The sequence below is a fragment of the Stegodyphus dumicola genome, chromosome 1, assembly GCF_044657685.1.
Source record: "Stegodyphus dumicola isolate Sdum_Otavi_A_Nest chromosome 1, ASM4465768v1".
NCBI classification, from domain to species: domain Eukaryota; kingdom Metazoa; phylum Arthropoda; class Arachnida; order Araneae; family Eresidae; genus Stegodyphus; species Stegodyphus dumicola.
Window position 1 is genome coordinate 142,513,221 of NC_140768.1, and position 14,304 is coordinate 142,527,524.

The 14,304-nt window shown below is 33.9% G+C and overlaps 1 protein-coding gene across 2 annotated transcripts in view; it reads left to right on the forward strand.

The window, feature by feature from the left end:
- The window catches only part of LOC118185341 (uncharacterized), a 117,791-nt gene that overhangs the window by 79,636 nt on the left and 23,851 nt on the right, over nt 1-14,304 (forward strand). For both annotated transcript variants that reach the window (XM_085821474.1, XM_035355181.2), the window contains one exon: nt 5,352-5,663. In XM_085821474.1, the coding sequence (XP_085677600.1) occupies nt 5,352-5,663 (312 nt within the window). The remainder of the gene's footprint in view (nt 1-5,351; nt 5,664-14,304) is intronic.

Sequence of the window (14,304 nt, forward strand, 5' to 3'; positions counted from 1 at the left end):
AGTTATAGCAGATGCCCTTTTTGGACTGCAGTAATTTGAAGCGAAGGCTGAAGGTTTAGTAAATCGCATTTGCTTTAAATGAAATACAGTTGATGTAGTGTTTCTGTTCGTTGTAAATATGGCTCTTACCAAACAAAACACAGTGCTGGTTTCAAATGTAAAGTCTTTCAATTTGCAAAAGACAATAGGAATCATGCTGCTGCAAGGATGTTTGACATTGTTGAAAACTTCATGTGTGAGTGGAAGAAAAAGGAAATAAGTCATATGTCAAAAGTATAAATATGATTTGCTTAAAGGAAATTGCCTATACTAGAAGGAAGTGTTGTGAACTGTGTCCTAGAAAATTTCTAGAATGGATTAATTATAACAAGAAACAGCCTATATTTATTTGCTTTAAAATAGGCAAAAAAGAATGCAGATGAAAGTAAAAACTTTAAAGTAAGTTTGAATTGCTGTAATCATTTCATGGCACCCATTAATTCAGCTCTACGAGAATATCGAAAATTATGCAAAGGCTCCCAAAAGATTGGGATAACAAATGGATAATTTTCCATGAGTATGTTATCAGCCTACGAAGGCAAAAAAAAATTATTTACTGTCACATATTGGAAATATGGATGAAACTGCAGTAATGTTTGATATGCTAGGAAATAAAAAAATTGATGTGAAAGGAAGAAAATGGTTTACATAAAAATAACAAGTCAGGAAAAACTCACCTCACCACAAGTGTTTTTCTGCTTTGTGAACTGTACAAAATTTAAACCCATAGTTACTTTTAAACGAATAATGATACTGAAATATAATTTCCCATATGATGTTTTCATTCATGTTGACAAGACAGCATGGATGGATGAAAACAGTATGATACTGTGAATAAACAGTGTTTGGCAAAAGCATCCTGACGCCTTAATGAATCCAGAAAGTCTTAATTTCAGACACGTTCAGATGCCATCTAATGGTTAACATGAAGAAATTGTTGAAACATTGCAGTACAGATATGGCAGTTATTCCAGGTGGATTAATGCCATTAGTTCTGTTTTAGATATATGTATCAATAAACCATTTGAAGAAAATTTAAAATAACAGTGAAATACGTTTATATTCATATGGGAAAAAACATTAATAGAGGAGGGGGGGCTAAATTCATAATGCCAGTCTAGAAATAGTGTGCAAGTGTATAATAAAAACATGGTATAAAATTAAACCCAACTTAATTCAAAAGTCATTTAAAAAAATATAGTATATCTAACTGTTTAGGTGGAATGAAAAATTATTATTTACTTATGGATCAGAATAATAATGATGGTGAAGATGAAACAGAATTTGATGATGTGCCTGAAGATATAATAGAAGAGGAATATGGGTGAACTTTTCATGTTATGTGCTGATGAAAGTTTTTAAGTTCATAAGGTATGCCATTTCTTTTAAATAAAAAGCATTTAGGTACATGTTGAAGTCTAATTTTTGTACATTCATCTTTTCCTTATTTTTAAATCTATCATTTTTTATTTTATCCGTAAATATCAATCTTACTTTTTGTACTAAAAGTGTGAATTATATGATGAAATATATGGTAATGAAAAAAATATATATATATATAAATATGAAATGAACCTTGAAGAATGCATAAAAAAATAAACTGAAAATTAATAATAATGATAATGTTTTTGTTTGAATACAAAGTAGTTGTAACAAACATGTATTTTTATCTTTAAAAAATAAGAACTGTAATATAATTTCAAGCAGAAATTGATACAACATCAATCCATGATTCCTTGATAGACAACGGGCAACAGTGTTGTCATCCACTCAGTTCGTTCTTAGTTGTATCACTTCTTTAGTAGTGCAAGAATGGTGATGCAATTATAGTTTGCTTAACTAATAAACTAACATTATCATTATTTAAAACGAATTAATACTACGGAGTAATAATAAAAAAAAAAAAAAGAGTTTATTTCAAGATGTGTTGAAAGAGAAATATGGGTGTATTGAACATGGTGACAAATTGATATGTATTTAATGCATAGATGTAGTTACCACAAGAAATTAAGCAGCACTTTTCTTCAAAACATAAAAATGTGAGTGAAATGCCAAATGAAGAAGAATTTGAGTGCATTGCTAAACATGTATTCAATTTTGGAAAACAAAATAAATTGTTGAAGGGTTTTGTTGCTAACCACAATCATGTTATATTTGCCAATTGTTTTGCTATTCTAGGCATTGGTATCAATGGAAAACTGTTTACAGATAGCAGATTTTTTTAAAAATGCATTGATAAATTGTTCTGAACACTTCTTGATGACTTCGCAAGTAAAATCAAATTGTTGAGAGAAATAAAGAAATACAGTTGTCAGCTAGAAGAGTTCGGCATCAAATTGAAGAAATCGCCAAAAATATTCACAAACAGGTCAAAAATGATTTGTTACCTATTGATGTAATTAGCATTCTACTTGATGAAAGTACTGATGTAACTAATATGACTAAGCTTGCTGTCGTTATTAGATACAGTTATCAAAGTGAAACTCGTACATTTTGATCGCCATGAAAAAATTTGCATATATCTAGAAAATTGTTTAAAAATTAAAATTTTATTTTTTTAAAGTGTGTAATTTATTATTTTGAATAAATTGTTTTCTACTTTTAATAATAACATAGAAGTTATGAAGCATTTGCAAAACTGTCTGTTTGAAAGTCAAAGTAAAACTCGTATGTAGTGTAGTCTCGTAGTGAATGATGGAAAGGTAAATAAATCCCGCACTGAAAGATACAGGTGGCATTGAAACCAGTCTCAGTCAGTCCAAGAGTAAGTTTTTTTTTGTTTGAATTTTTAATCATGGGACATCAGGAGGGACAACGTTCATCATTTCAAATTTCACGAGCTAATTGTTCATCATTTCAAATTTCTCCGCTAAATCAGCAAAATAGTCAACAAAACTCATTCCAGTTCAAGGTGTTATAAATAGATATAAGCAAGGCCAAAGGTTGCAGAACAAATCCAAGGTGAGCAAACAAAATTTTTTTTATTCTCATGATGAGCGTTGGATTATTCATTCAACAAGTTTTTAAAAAAATCTCACCATTAGTGCTTCTAAATTAGCTTTTGAAGCCAAAACTTTTTTTAAATAAAAGTGCTCACTCTGAGGCAATACAAATAATTTTAAGAAAATACAATTATTGCAGTAGGGTTGCAAGAAACAAGGCCTATATAAGCAAACAAAATCATGTAAAAAGATTGTTTTGCCAAAGAGTGCAAAAAAGAGACATTTACCTTTTGGAAGAACGTATTTTTTGCTGATGAGTTTAAATCCAATTTGTTTTCTTTGAAGGGAAAGGTAAAATTATGGCAAAACTCCAATAAGAACGAAATCCAACAAACTTGAGAAAAACTGTAAAGCATGGTCAAAGGGGGGGTGCATCACCGCAGCAGGTGTTGGCCGATTGGTGTTTATAGAATCTATGATGAATCAGTATACTTATATCAGTCTGTTAAAAGATAATTTAAAACATAGTACATGACAATTTGAGATAGCAGACACTTTTCGGTTTTATCAGGGTAATGACCCAAAACATTCTGCTCTCAATGCCTATATGTGGCTATTTTACAATTGCCCCAAAGTCATTAATCATTCACCAGACTTAAGTGTCATTGAAAAAAGTATTTTGATGAGATACAAGTATTTCTGTACGAAAATAGTAAACAGTGATCTCAGACTCAATTAAATTATAAAGATTTTCGTTTATGCTTTTTTACTTAACTGGTATAATGAATGTTGATTTCTTAGAAACACTCATAAAAAAAAAGAATTTCATTTCCTTCTGTTGTTAAAAGGACGATATGAAAAAGAAAATATCGGATAAGACATTCGTAATATGTTTGAAAGTTGGATTTTGTGCATTAAAAGTGAATTTGAAAGTCGTTTTCAAATTTTTAAGAAACACTACGAAATGTTTACCTTAATAATAAAGTCTGAAAAAATAGATGAAAGTATTTTAGACTTGCAGTATTTTCAATATCTTAAAGTTGACAGTTTTAGCTTAGAAATGATTTAAAAGTGAATTTGAAAGTTGATTTCAAATTTTTAAGCAACATTATGAAATGTTTACTTTTGTAATAAAGCATGACAAAAATAGATAAAAATATCTTAGATTTGCAGTATTTTCATTATCTTAAAGTTGACAATTTTATTTTAGAAATGGTTGAATTTAAAAGTTCAGCATTATGAATGAATAAATTCAAGACATTGTGAAAAGAGTTGGAAAAATCAGAAGATTGTTTCATGATATCAACATATTGGGCATCTTTTCATATGAAATTTCCATCTCTAGAAAAAATCTCTTTGTGTAAAGGGGTCGTTTTAGATAGGGTCATAGAAGAGTCCTGTATAGTGTAACAAGTATTTATTAACAGGTTTAAGTTACACACAGACATTACATTTAACTTTAAGAAAAAATTACAGAGCAAAAGTCTGGTACAACCTATCAAATGGGAGCCTTGGCTTTTACTGAAGTACTCCTCTGGCTACTCACCAGAGGGCAGACTTGTTGTTACAGTTAGTCCAACAATTTATGTTAAAGGATTGGTTACATTTGCTTTTTTATTTTGGGAGCCATGGATATCAAAAAGAAAAATAAAGTTCATTCAGTTATGCTTGTTTTTAAAATGATTAGACTTATAATTTTAATCTTTAAGGTTTTAGCATATTGTAGTTATTTTCTCCATGAAACTTTTCACCTGAACTAGACTATAATTATTTCCAAAATCACCTTTATGTTGCAAACAGTGTAAGTATATTTTAAATACTGCACTGTTTTAATTACAGTACATATTTATGTTTTTCAGATTTATTAGAGCATTCTCGTTTTTTTTGTTTTTCCTCGCATTTTCTTTATGATCTTGTTTCTTGGAAATTGTAATGAATTTGGTAATATATTTTTGGGAAGGGGAAAAAAATTTAACCGTTGCTCAGATGTATTTTGTCTAATTGCATCAAGAAAATAAACTTTTAGATGCCGGAGTTTAAATTATACACTTGCTAAATTTATTTGCATCTTCTTAAATGTATAAGTATTTTTAAAAAACTCTGTTCTTAAATTTGTTTTTGTTAAATGCAGATTTCAAATTTTGCATTATTAAAGTATTTAATGTTAAATCATTTTTGTTTTGTATTTATTATTCTCTGAAAGATTTGAAAAATTTGAGATCTTTTTTAATTATTATTTAGGAAATATATGAAAACTGAATTTTTTATGTATTTTTATAGGGGAAATGTTTTTATAGCATTCAAGTCTCTAATGTTCTGTTTTGCATCATTCAAAAATTGTGAATTAAGTTTTCTTTCACCTTCTTACAGGTTTTGATCCTGTTCAGGTTGCACTAGATAACTTGAATCAACTTTGTATAGAGGAAAGGTGCAACCAAATCCGTCAAAGATTTTTAAACTCAAGATCTCAAAATTTATTTGGTTATTCAAGCACAGATGGTCCAGACCCTCGAAGGTTACGGGTAACACAAACACCACCAAATAGGCTTGCACATCCAGATTCTAGGCCTCATTTGCTTATGTCAAACCTCCAACAAAGGCTGAGAAATGCTCCAGATTTTTTTCCAAATGTTGCTACACAACCTCATTTTCAGTATCCAACCCCAGCACCTCGCGAATCAGGTAAAATAGGATGCAAGTAATAATACTCCTTTTTTATAAGTAACATTTTTTTTACAAAAATTATCTTACTTTCAAAGACCTGTAATTGTTTTTATATAATACAAAGATCTCAAATTGTTTCCACTCAATGGTGCCTAAGATCTTTCATTAGTTTTCTTTATTTTAAAGAAAGTTTAGGAAATGCTGTCAGTGAAATTAATATTGCACTCAGTGAAAAACATATTTCGCCTTTAGAATAATTTTTTCTTTGTTTTTCACAAATAAGTGTTATTTATGACACTGATGTGCAATAAACTGAAAACTGAAATTTATCCAAGGGCAGTTAAAAAAAATAAATGTTAGAAAAATTTAAGAATGATTGGTGCCAAAAAAAGTTTATAGTTATTGATACTTTAATGCTGCAATAATCCAATAAAATGATGGTAATACTTGAAGTGCTAAAAAGCAAGAGCAGCCAAAGTTGAGCAATGATACAAAGCACTTACCTCTTTTCTTCACTTTTCCATTCCAAGTAATATAAACTATCAAATTAGATTTCTTGCCCTTAAGCCATGATTTTGATTATGGTAGAATAATTGGAACTCAGATATGAGGCTCCTCTTCACAACAGAAGAAATGCCTTTTAACCCATAATTATTAATTTATAATTAACCTTTCACATTATATACAACTATTACTAATAGGGGAGATGTAAATTAAATAAAGATGATTTTTTTAGTGAAATTCAAACATAATGCCACAAAGTATATTCATACATATATTCATATCAATCAAAAGAAAATACAACAGTGTGATTTTGAAGTTTTTCCCCTCTTACTCACCGTAGGGCAAGAGACCTTAAAGCTTGATCTCAATTCCTAGAAGCCTTAAATACAATTTTAACACATTTTAAAATTATTTTATAACACAGTCATTTTTAAATATTATTTATTTTTCATTAGCTTCCTTTTTCTAGTTAAAATAGTGTCAGAGTATATTAAAAATTAATTAAAAATCTATCCATTACATTATTACTGTCTACTTTTATTCATTATATTTGAGATGTGTTTTGAAATCTTTGTTGCCATTTTATATTAGTAACCATATTATTATATTATATAACTATATTATAATTAACCTTTTTATATTAATGGAGCCATATTATAATTAATGGAGGATATTACTATGGTGGTTATTGCTAACAGTTTACCTATGTTTTTGTGCAGTTTAATCCTGGAAATTAACTTGCATAAAGTAAATCAGTATAAAACAGAAGTATCTCACTTCTAAGGGAAGAATAAACATCATTAGAATTGGAGAAATTGATGGAAACTAATTTAAGTTTCAAAAAATAAAAGCTTCAAACTAAATTAAAAATGGCATTAAAGTACAATAAAAAAAAACATGAACAGTACCAGTGAATTCAGACTTGCATATAAAAGTTAAAGTAGTTCCTTTTTTTAGAAGAGGTTTCTTTATGTAGTATATACACAATCTACCAAAAAGTATTTAAACATCTGTAACAGAAAAGAAAAGCAAAATTTGTTGAGTTGAGAAGTTGGTAGAGCCTTTCCAAGTGGTAATTGTAGCCAACCTTCCGGGGCATGCTGTCCACAAGTCCTTGTATGACTGTTGTTGGTTATTTTTTTCCCACTGGGCTTGGAGGACATGCAAGTTCCTTCACCTTCTTTAAGCGGTTGTTGCACTCCTTAATTTAGCACTTCAACTCATCCTAGAGGTTCTAATTTGGGTTCAGGTCTCAATTCTGGTCAGGCCAGTCTATTCAGTTAACCCCATTATCACTATACCAATCCATGGTGGTCCTTGCAATATGCCCCTCAGGGGCTCACTCTTGTGAGTATCAGTGTGGCAATCCCGAGGTACCCTAGCCCTTCATCTTCTTGGTGAGACGGGTGTCACGATCCTGGAGCCCCAGTGATCTATCCTCTTTTCCGTCACCTCTCCTCTGACCTGATACTTTTTTCCTTCCATTCTCCCTTGTGGTTTTCCTCTTCAGAGGTTGGGGCTTGTCACAAGTAAATGGAGCAGCCCTTGTCTCAAGTTTTGAAGTGGCAAGAAAACTGCCCACGTGTTTGCCGTGCATGGAGACCCGTGTCGCTGGAAAGGAGGGTCCTGGTAGTTGAGGGGCGAGTACTGTCCCCCAACACACTGCTTTGGCCTCTGCTTCAGCTAAACGGGAGGCACCTTTGTCGTCCTCACTGGTGTCAATCAGCTGGTCACTAGTCCTTGGTAGGGTTCGTAGCGGTCCTTATAAGTGCTTATAAGTCTTTATATTTGAAAATAAAATATAAAGGCCCTTATAGGTGCTTACTTTTTCTTTAAAGCCCCTTTTTTTTTTTTTTTTTGTTTGTTTGTTTGTTTGTTTGTTTGTTTGTTTGTTTTTAGTGCTTATTTTTTGCTTTTAGTGCTCTTTTTTTTTTTTTTTTTTTTTATGAACGCGCTATTTTTCCCCGTACCAAAGCCGAAACTAAATAAACAACTTTTCTTCCTAATATGGAATGTCAGATGGTGAGTCATACTCCCGGAAACAGCTTTTCCCCCTTTCTCTGCATTAACATAACCTTTGGTGTGCACGAAGAGTAGACAGGTGCCCATCGTTCTGTTAGTCAAAGAATTGCGAAAGCAGTAGAAAATCCCGCTACATTCGGCATTCTTTTCCTCCCACCCAAATACTACACACGTTTGAATTTCTATCAAGATCTTAAAAAGATTTGCATTCTCGTTCTGCTTGGTCAGTTCATATTCGTGTTTATTATGATCGTTATGCTTATATTATGAGCATATGTATGAATGTTTATAATAACATAGTTGCAGTAACTGCTGAAGTATAGTAAACTTCCAAAAATGGTTGTGTTTTAACACAGATTAGCTTTCTAAGGAATAATATTCGGAATGGCTTAAATAAAGGGAAAGTAATCGAATAGTCAAAATAGTTTCATTTTTTTGGCCAATGCATTATACAGTATAAAGGTTGGGAGGTCTCCCCTTTCTCCGCAAAATCTTGAATATTGAAACTGTTACAGTTTGCTGCAAAACAAGCAACGGACCTTTTTTTTGGGGGGGGGTCACTTTCCAATCTGGATTGAATAGGACTAAAAGTTCTGTGGTCTACCAACCCAAGCGAAGAATGATTCTATTCCGGAAATTTAACGCCGTCTGTTGAAAATTAGAATGAAAAACACTCCAGTTATTTAGTTCTTTTTTCTCCCAATACCAGCAGTTGTTGATTCCGATTGCGTAATATCACGTAGGGAAGAATTACGGTGCACGTATTGCGCAATAACGTTTGCAATATTTTGCAGAGATAATTAATTTTTTTGTTCAGTCCGAGATTTGTTTATGAGCACTTAAAAGAGTTTTACTGTGCTTGCTAAGCGGAATATTTTTTAGTTCGGTTGGTTTATTTTTTATGATGCACATATTGAAATGTCAAAAGCATTTATTTAGGGGAAAAATCTGAAGAGTGGCTACAGTCTACCTCCCCCCCCCCTCCGCTCCTTCAAGTTACGCTCGACTGTCCGAATATTTGCCATTTTCCAAGTATGCGCATTAGTTAAGCTTTTACTGTTAAAGATGACTGCATGAAGCAAATTTCTGTCTTCTGATTTCAGAAATGTTCCTCTTTTTTACTTAAATTACTTTGCTTGCAATATCTGTTAAGAGAAAACTGATATACAATTAAAAGTTAGAAAATGTTCAGAATTTAGATTTAAATTATTTCAATATCAATATGAGTGGAAAAGTAAATTGTGTTTATTATTAGGTTCCAAGCGAATGCAATAAATATGCCTTATTATTATTTATTTTCTCTATTTTGAACTGAAATTTCATCATTAAATCTTGTAATATAGTTTAGTTCTTCATAGTTTTTTTTCTCTCATTGTAAACTAGTTCTGTAAATTGAACTATTATTTAAAATTAAAAACAAAAAAAGTAATTATTTTCCATGGTTGAGGTAATGCTTATTCTCTCTTAATAAGTACTTCATTTCTCATATTTTAAATTACAAGTCTAATTTTTAAGGTTATGCAGTTGTGTATGATGTAATTAGGCAGGTGCTTATTTTTTTTCTTAAAATGTGCTTGAAAAGTGCTTATAGGTGCTTATTTTTTTAACTAAAATGTGGCTATGAACCCTGCCTTGGGGATAAGCTCTCGGGAGTACCTGCTTTCGGAAAAGCAGACTGTGGGGCTTCAGTTTGCATATAGGTCTGGCTAGCCCGAACACAGGAATCTGTGTTCCCTTGTTGAGCTCCCTAGTGGGTGGGGCCGTCGGACCCGAATTTTTTCTTTCTTCAATATGGCCAACTTTCAAATTTTTCTAATTAAAGACTTCGAAATTAGTGAAGTTGGTCAAAGCACTAACTCTGAAAAATCTGCTAAAAAGTATGTACAGATACAAATACAAATAATCCTAACAATAGTCCCCATTTCCTTGTTATCTCTAGTCCTTCTGGCGAGCTGCATAAGATGTCTCCTTTCATAATAAATAAATACATCCAGTCTTGTGTTGTTGAGCCGAGAAATATAAATGTCACAGTAACAGCACATAAGACACTGAATTATTGTCATGGTGTAATCTCAGAATTCGACCTTCTGTATGCTTCTGAAGAAGAGATCACATCCGAGCTGTCTGACCAAAATGTCTGCGGTGTTCAAGATGCATAAGGAAGGTAATTTGATATATACAAAACACATGATCCTGACCTTCAAAACGCCTGATCTGCCTAAGAATATTAAGGCCGGATACTTGAATTGTCCTGTAAGACCTTATATTCCAATCCCTATGCGATGCTTCCAATGCCAACGTTTCGGCCCTTCTAAGACTTCTTGTTGTAGCAGCCTCACATGCACCCGATGCTCACAGATTGGCCACGATTCTGAAAATTGTACCGCTGCGTCTTTGTGTATAAATTGCAAGGGTGAGCACCCAGCATTTTCACGCCTGTGCCCAAAATGGAAACCAGAAAAAGAAGTGCAGACTGCAAATGTTACCAGGAACATCTCATACGCCAAATCCAGAAGATTAGTCCAAAGCACACAGCTTCGACCAAATAAATCTTACGCAAGTGCTGTTAAATCATCTCGTACGGTGTCCACTCAAACATCAACAGGTACGCAGATTATATGAAATGAAACTCGACCGACTACATTCACCAAGAAGAAAGAAAATTCAACTCATTTAGTACAAAATAAAGAAACAGTCATTCAAAGTAAACCCAAAACTGCCACACAAAAAATATTAAATAAAAATAGAAGTCCCAGCAATAGTTCTCTTGATGAAATGATTTCTGAATCTGCAGATTCAGACAGTATGGAAGTAGAAGATGGTCTAGAAGTTCCTAGGCTTCTACTTCCACGAAAAAACAAAACAACAGCACAGAAAGATCAAAAACCAATCATAATGGCCACCCTAGTCTCATGGAACTGTCGCAGTTTCCACCGAAATTTGCTTGACATCAAAGCTATAATAAATGTGTATCATCCTGTGTGCTTAGCAATACAGGAAACAAATCTGAAACCAGAACATGCAAAACTTCGAAGGTTTTCTTTCGTCAGGAAGGATAACCTTGCAGGTGAGCGTGCCAATGGAGGTGTAGGTCTCCTCACCTTATTGGACCATCCATCAAATGCGCTTTCTTTGACGACATCCCTCCAAGTTGTCGCTACTCATGCAAATTTTGATATTGTTGTTTCAGTCGTTTCTCTGTATTTGCCTCCAAATGAACACATTGATCAGGAAGATTTAAATGGTCTTATAGAGCAGCTGCTTGAGCCCTTTATCATAATAGGAGATTTTAACGGCCATAATCCGCCCTGGGGTAGTAAAGATACAAATTGCTGAGGAAGGCAAATTGAGCAAATGATTGAAGATCATAGCCTTTGTCTCCTGAGTAATGGCCAGGATACTTACTTCCATGAGCCTTCAAGGACATTCCACGCTCTCGACCTTGCCATCTGTTCACCATCTCTGTTAAAATACTGAAATATATGAAACCATGGTGGAATCGCGACTGTCATGAAGCACTGAAAAAACAGAAAAAAGCATGGGGAATTTTGCGGAGATGTCCTACTCTGCGAAACCTCATAGCATTTAAAAGAGCCAAAGCAAATGCAAGAAAAGTAAGAAGGCAGAGCCAGAGGGATTCCTGGATTTCATATGTGTCATCAGTAACATCCTCTACACCTAGTAAGCGGGTTTGGGAAAGAGTTCGAAAAGCATGCGAAATATATAAAGACCACTCACTTTCCTTTTTGGAAAAAGATGGCCAAGTAATTAGCTCCTTAGAAGAAATTGTGAATACTATTGGTGAGACATTTGCTGCCATTTCTTCCAGCAGAAACTATTCACCTGCATTTCTATCTATCAAGCAGCACTGTGAAATAAATTCCATCACATTCAACTCTTCCAAATCTGAGCCTTATAATAGAGACTTTACTATGCTTGAACTAAGGAGAGTTTTATTGCAGACACATAGGTCTTCTTCCGGGTCTTGATGGAGTGAATTATGAAATGCTGAAGCATCTGTCCTATAAGTCACTGACTGCCCTCCTCAGTGCATGGAGGAGAGCTTTTGTAATTCCTATTGCTAAGCCAGGGAAAGATCCTAGGAATCCCTCCAACTATCGGCCAATTGCCCTTACGAGTTGCGTATGCAAGCTGTTTGAAAAAATGGTAAACAGCCGCCTAGTCTACTTCTTGGAAAAGAATAATATATCGCTTTATCAAAGTGGTTTTCTAAAGGGGAGAACAACGGTAGATAACATGCTCCTTTTAGAGACATCCATCCGAAAAGCTTTTGTAAGAAGAAATCACCTGGTCTCAATTTTCTTTGATATAGAGAAAGCTTATGACAAGGCATGGAGATATGGTATACTTCGTGATGTTCATGGTAGTGGCTTGCGTGGCAACCTACCATTTTTTATTCAGAATTTTTTGGAATCTAGAACTTTTCAAGTAAGAATTGGTTATGTTGTGTCAGAAGTTTTGAAACAGGAAGAGAGTGTGCCTCAAGGCTGTGTGCTTAGTGTGACTTTATTCAGCCAAAAAATAAATTCTGTACTAAAACAGTTTCCTCCCACCATTTCAGGATCTTTATATGTTGATGATCTACAAATTAGCTGTCGAGGTGCAGATATGAGACATGTAGAGAGGCAGCTCCAGTTCGCTTTGAACAGGATCCAGGAATGGGCGAAAAGACAGGGATTTACATTTTTGAAACAGAAGACTGTGCATGCATTTTTGTAGAAAGCGAGGTGTCCATCCTGAGCCTGAATTATACCTCAATGGGTCCGTGATTCCAATTGCACCTGAAGTAAAATTTTTAGGGGTGATATTCGACCAAAAATTGACTTTCGTTCCTCATGTCCTAAACTTGAGAAAGAAGAATACAAAAATTTTAAATATTTTTAAAGTCCTGGCGAACAAATCCTGGGTGCCAGAGCATTGCTCCATGCCTCGCATTTACAGAGCTCTTGTTCGCTCTAGACTAAACTACGGCTCAGCTGTTTATGGATTTGCTCGGTCTTCAGTGTTGTTAAAACTAGATCCTGTTCATCATCAGGCTCTGTGGATTTGTTCTGGAGCCTTCAGGACATCTCCTGTCCAGAGCCTTTATGTTGACTGTTACGAACCATCACTCCATTTGAGGCGTGAGGAGTTGTCTCTTTTACAGTATATTAATATATTATCTCAACCTGACCACCCTTATAAACTCTGTTTACTTGATAATAGCTGCAACCTTTTATTTGAAGCACGTCCATCCTGTGTGCCTTCTTTTCCTGTCAGAGTTTGTCCCCTCGTTGAAGAATTCTCCCTGTCTGCTATGTTCCCACAAGCAGTACAGCATTTTGAAATCCCACCTTGGGAAAATGCACAAATCCAGTTTCTTGATATTTTCCACAGTTACATCAAAACAACTACTAATGAGAGCATCTACAGACAAATTTTTGCTGAACACAGGCATAGTTACAGGAGTTATGTGTCCATATATACGGATGGATCTAAGTCAGCTTGCCATGTTGGGATGTCATTTATAATTGGGTACCACATGGAAGGCAGACGTTTACACGATGCTTCCTCTGTCTTAACCTCCGAACTGACTGCCATATATTATGCGCTTTTGTACATCTCAACGCTGCACCATGAAAAATTCATGATACAGAGGTTATTCACACATTTTTCAGACGATGTATATTGTATTCACAAAACTAAATTACATAAAATTCTTGTGTTTTAAATGTTCTATTTGACATCCCTTATTCTGAACTATCTTTCGACACCACAATTTCCAGGATAATAATGCCTTTTGAAGTGGCAGAAGAGGTATTCTATCCCATTCCTCCCAAACAGCTTTCCAGAGTCCTGTTACGGTTTTGTGACAACGTTTGGATAATGCAGTTTTTAAAAGTCCAAAAGCACAAAAATCCATAGGTGACACATCGGGAGATTTAGTAGGGATATAGGTGAAGGGTATGGCATTGATACCAGTTTTTTGTTCCATTTCTTTTATGAAATTTACAGTAGATTTTGATGTGTGACTGCTAGCTTTGTCCTGGTGGAGTCTCACGGATTGATGGCACTGTGGGTAAAGCGATGGTATTTCATTCAGAAAAATTGATGATAAAATATGTTCCTGATA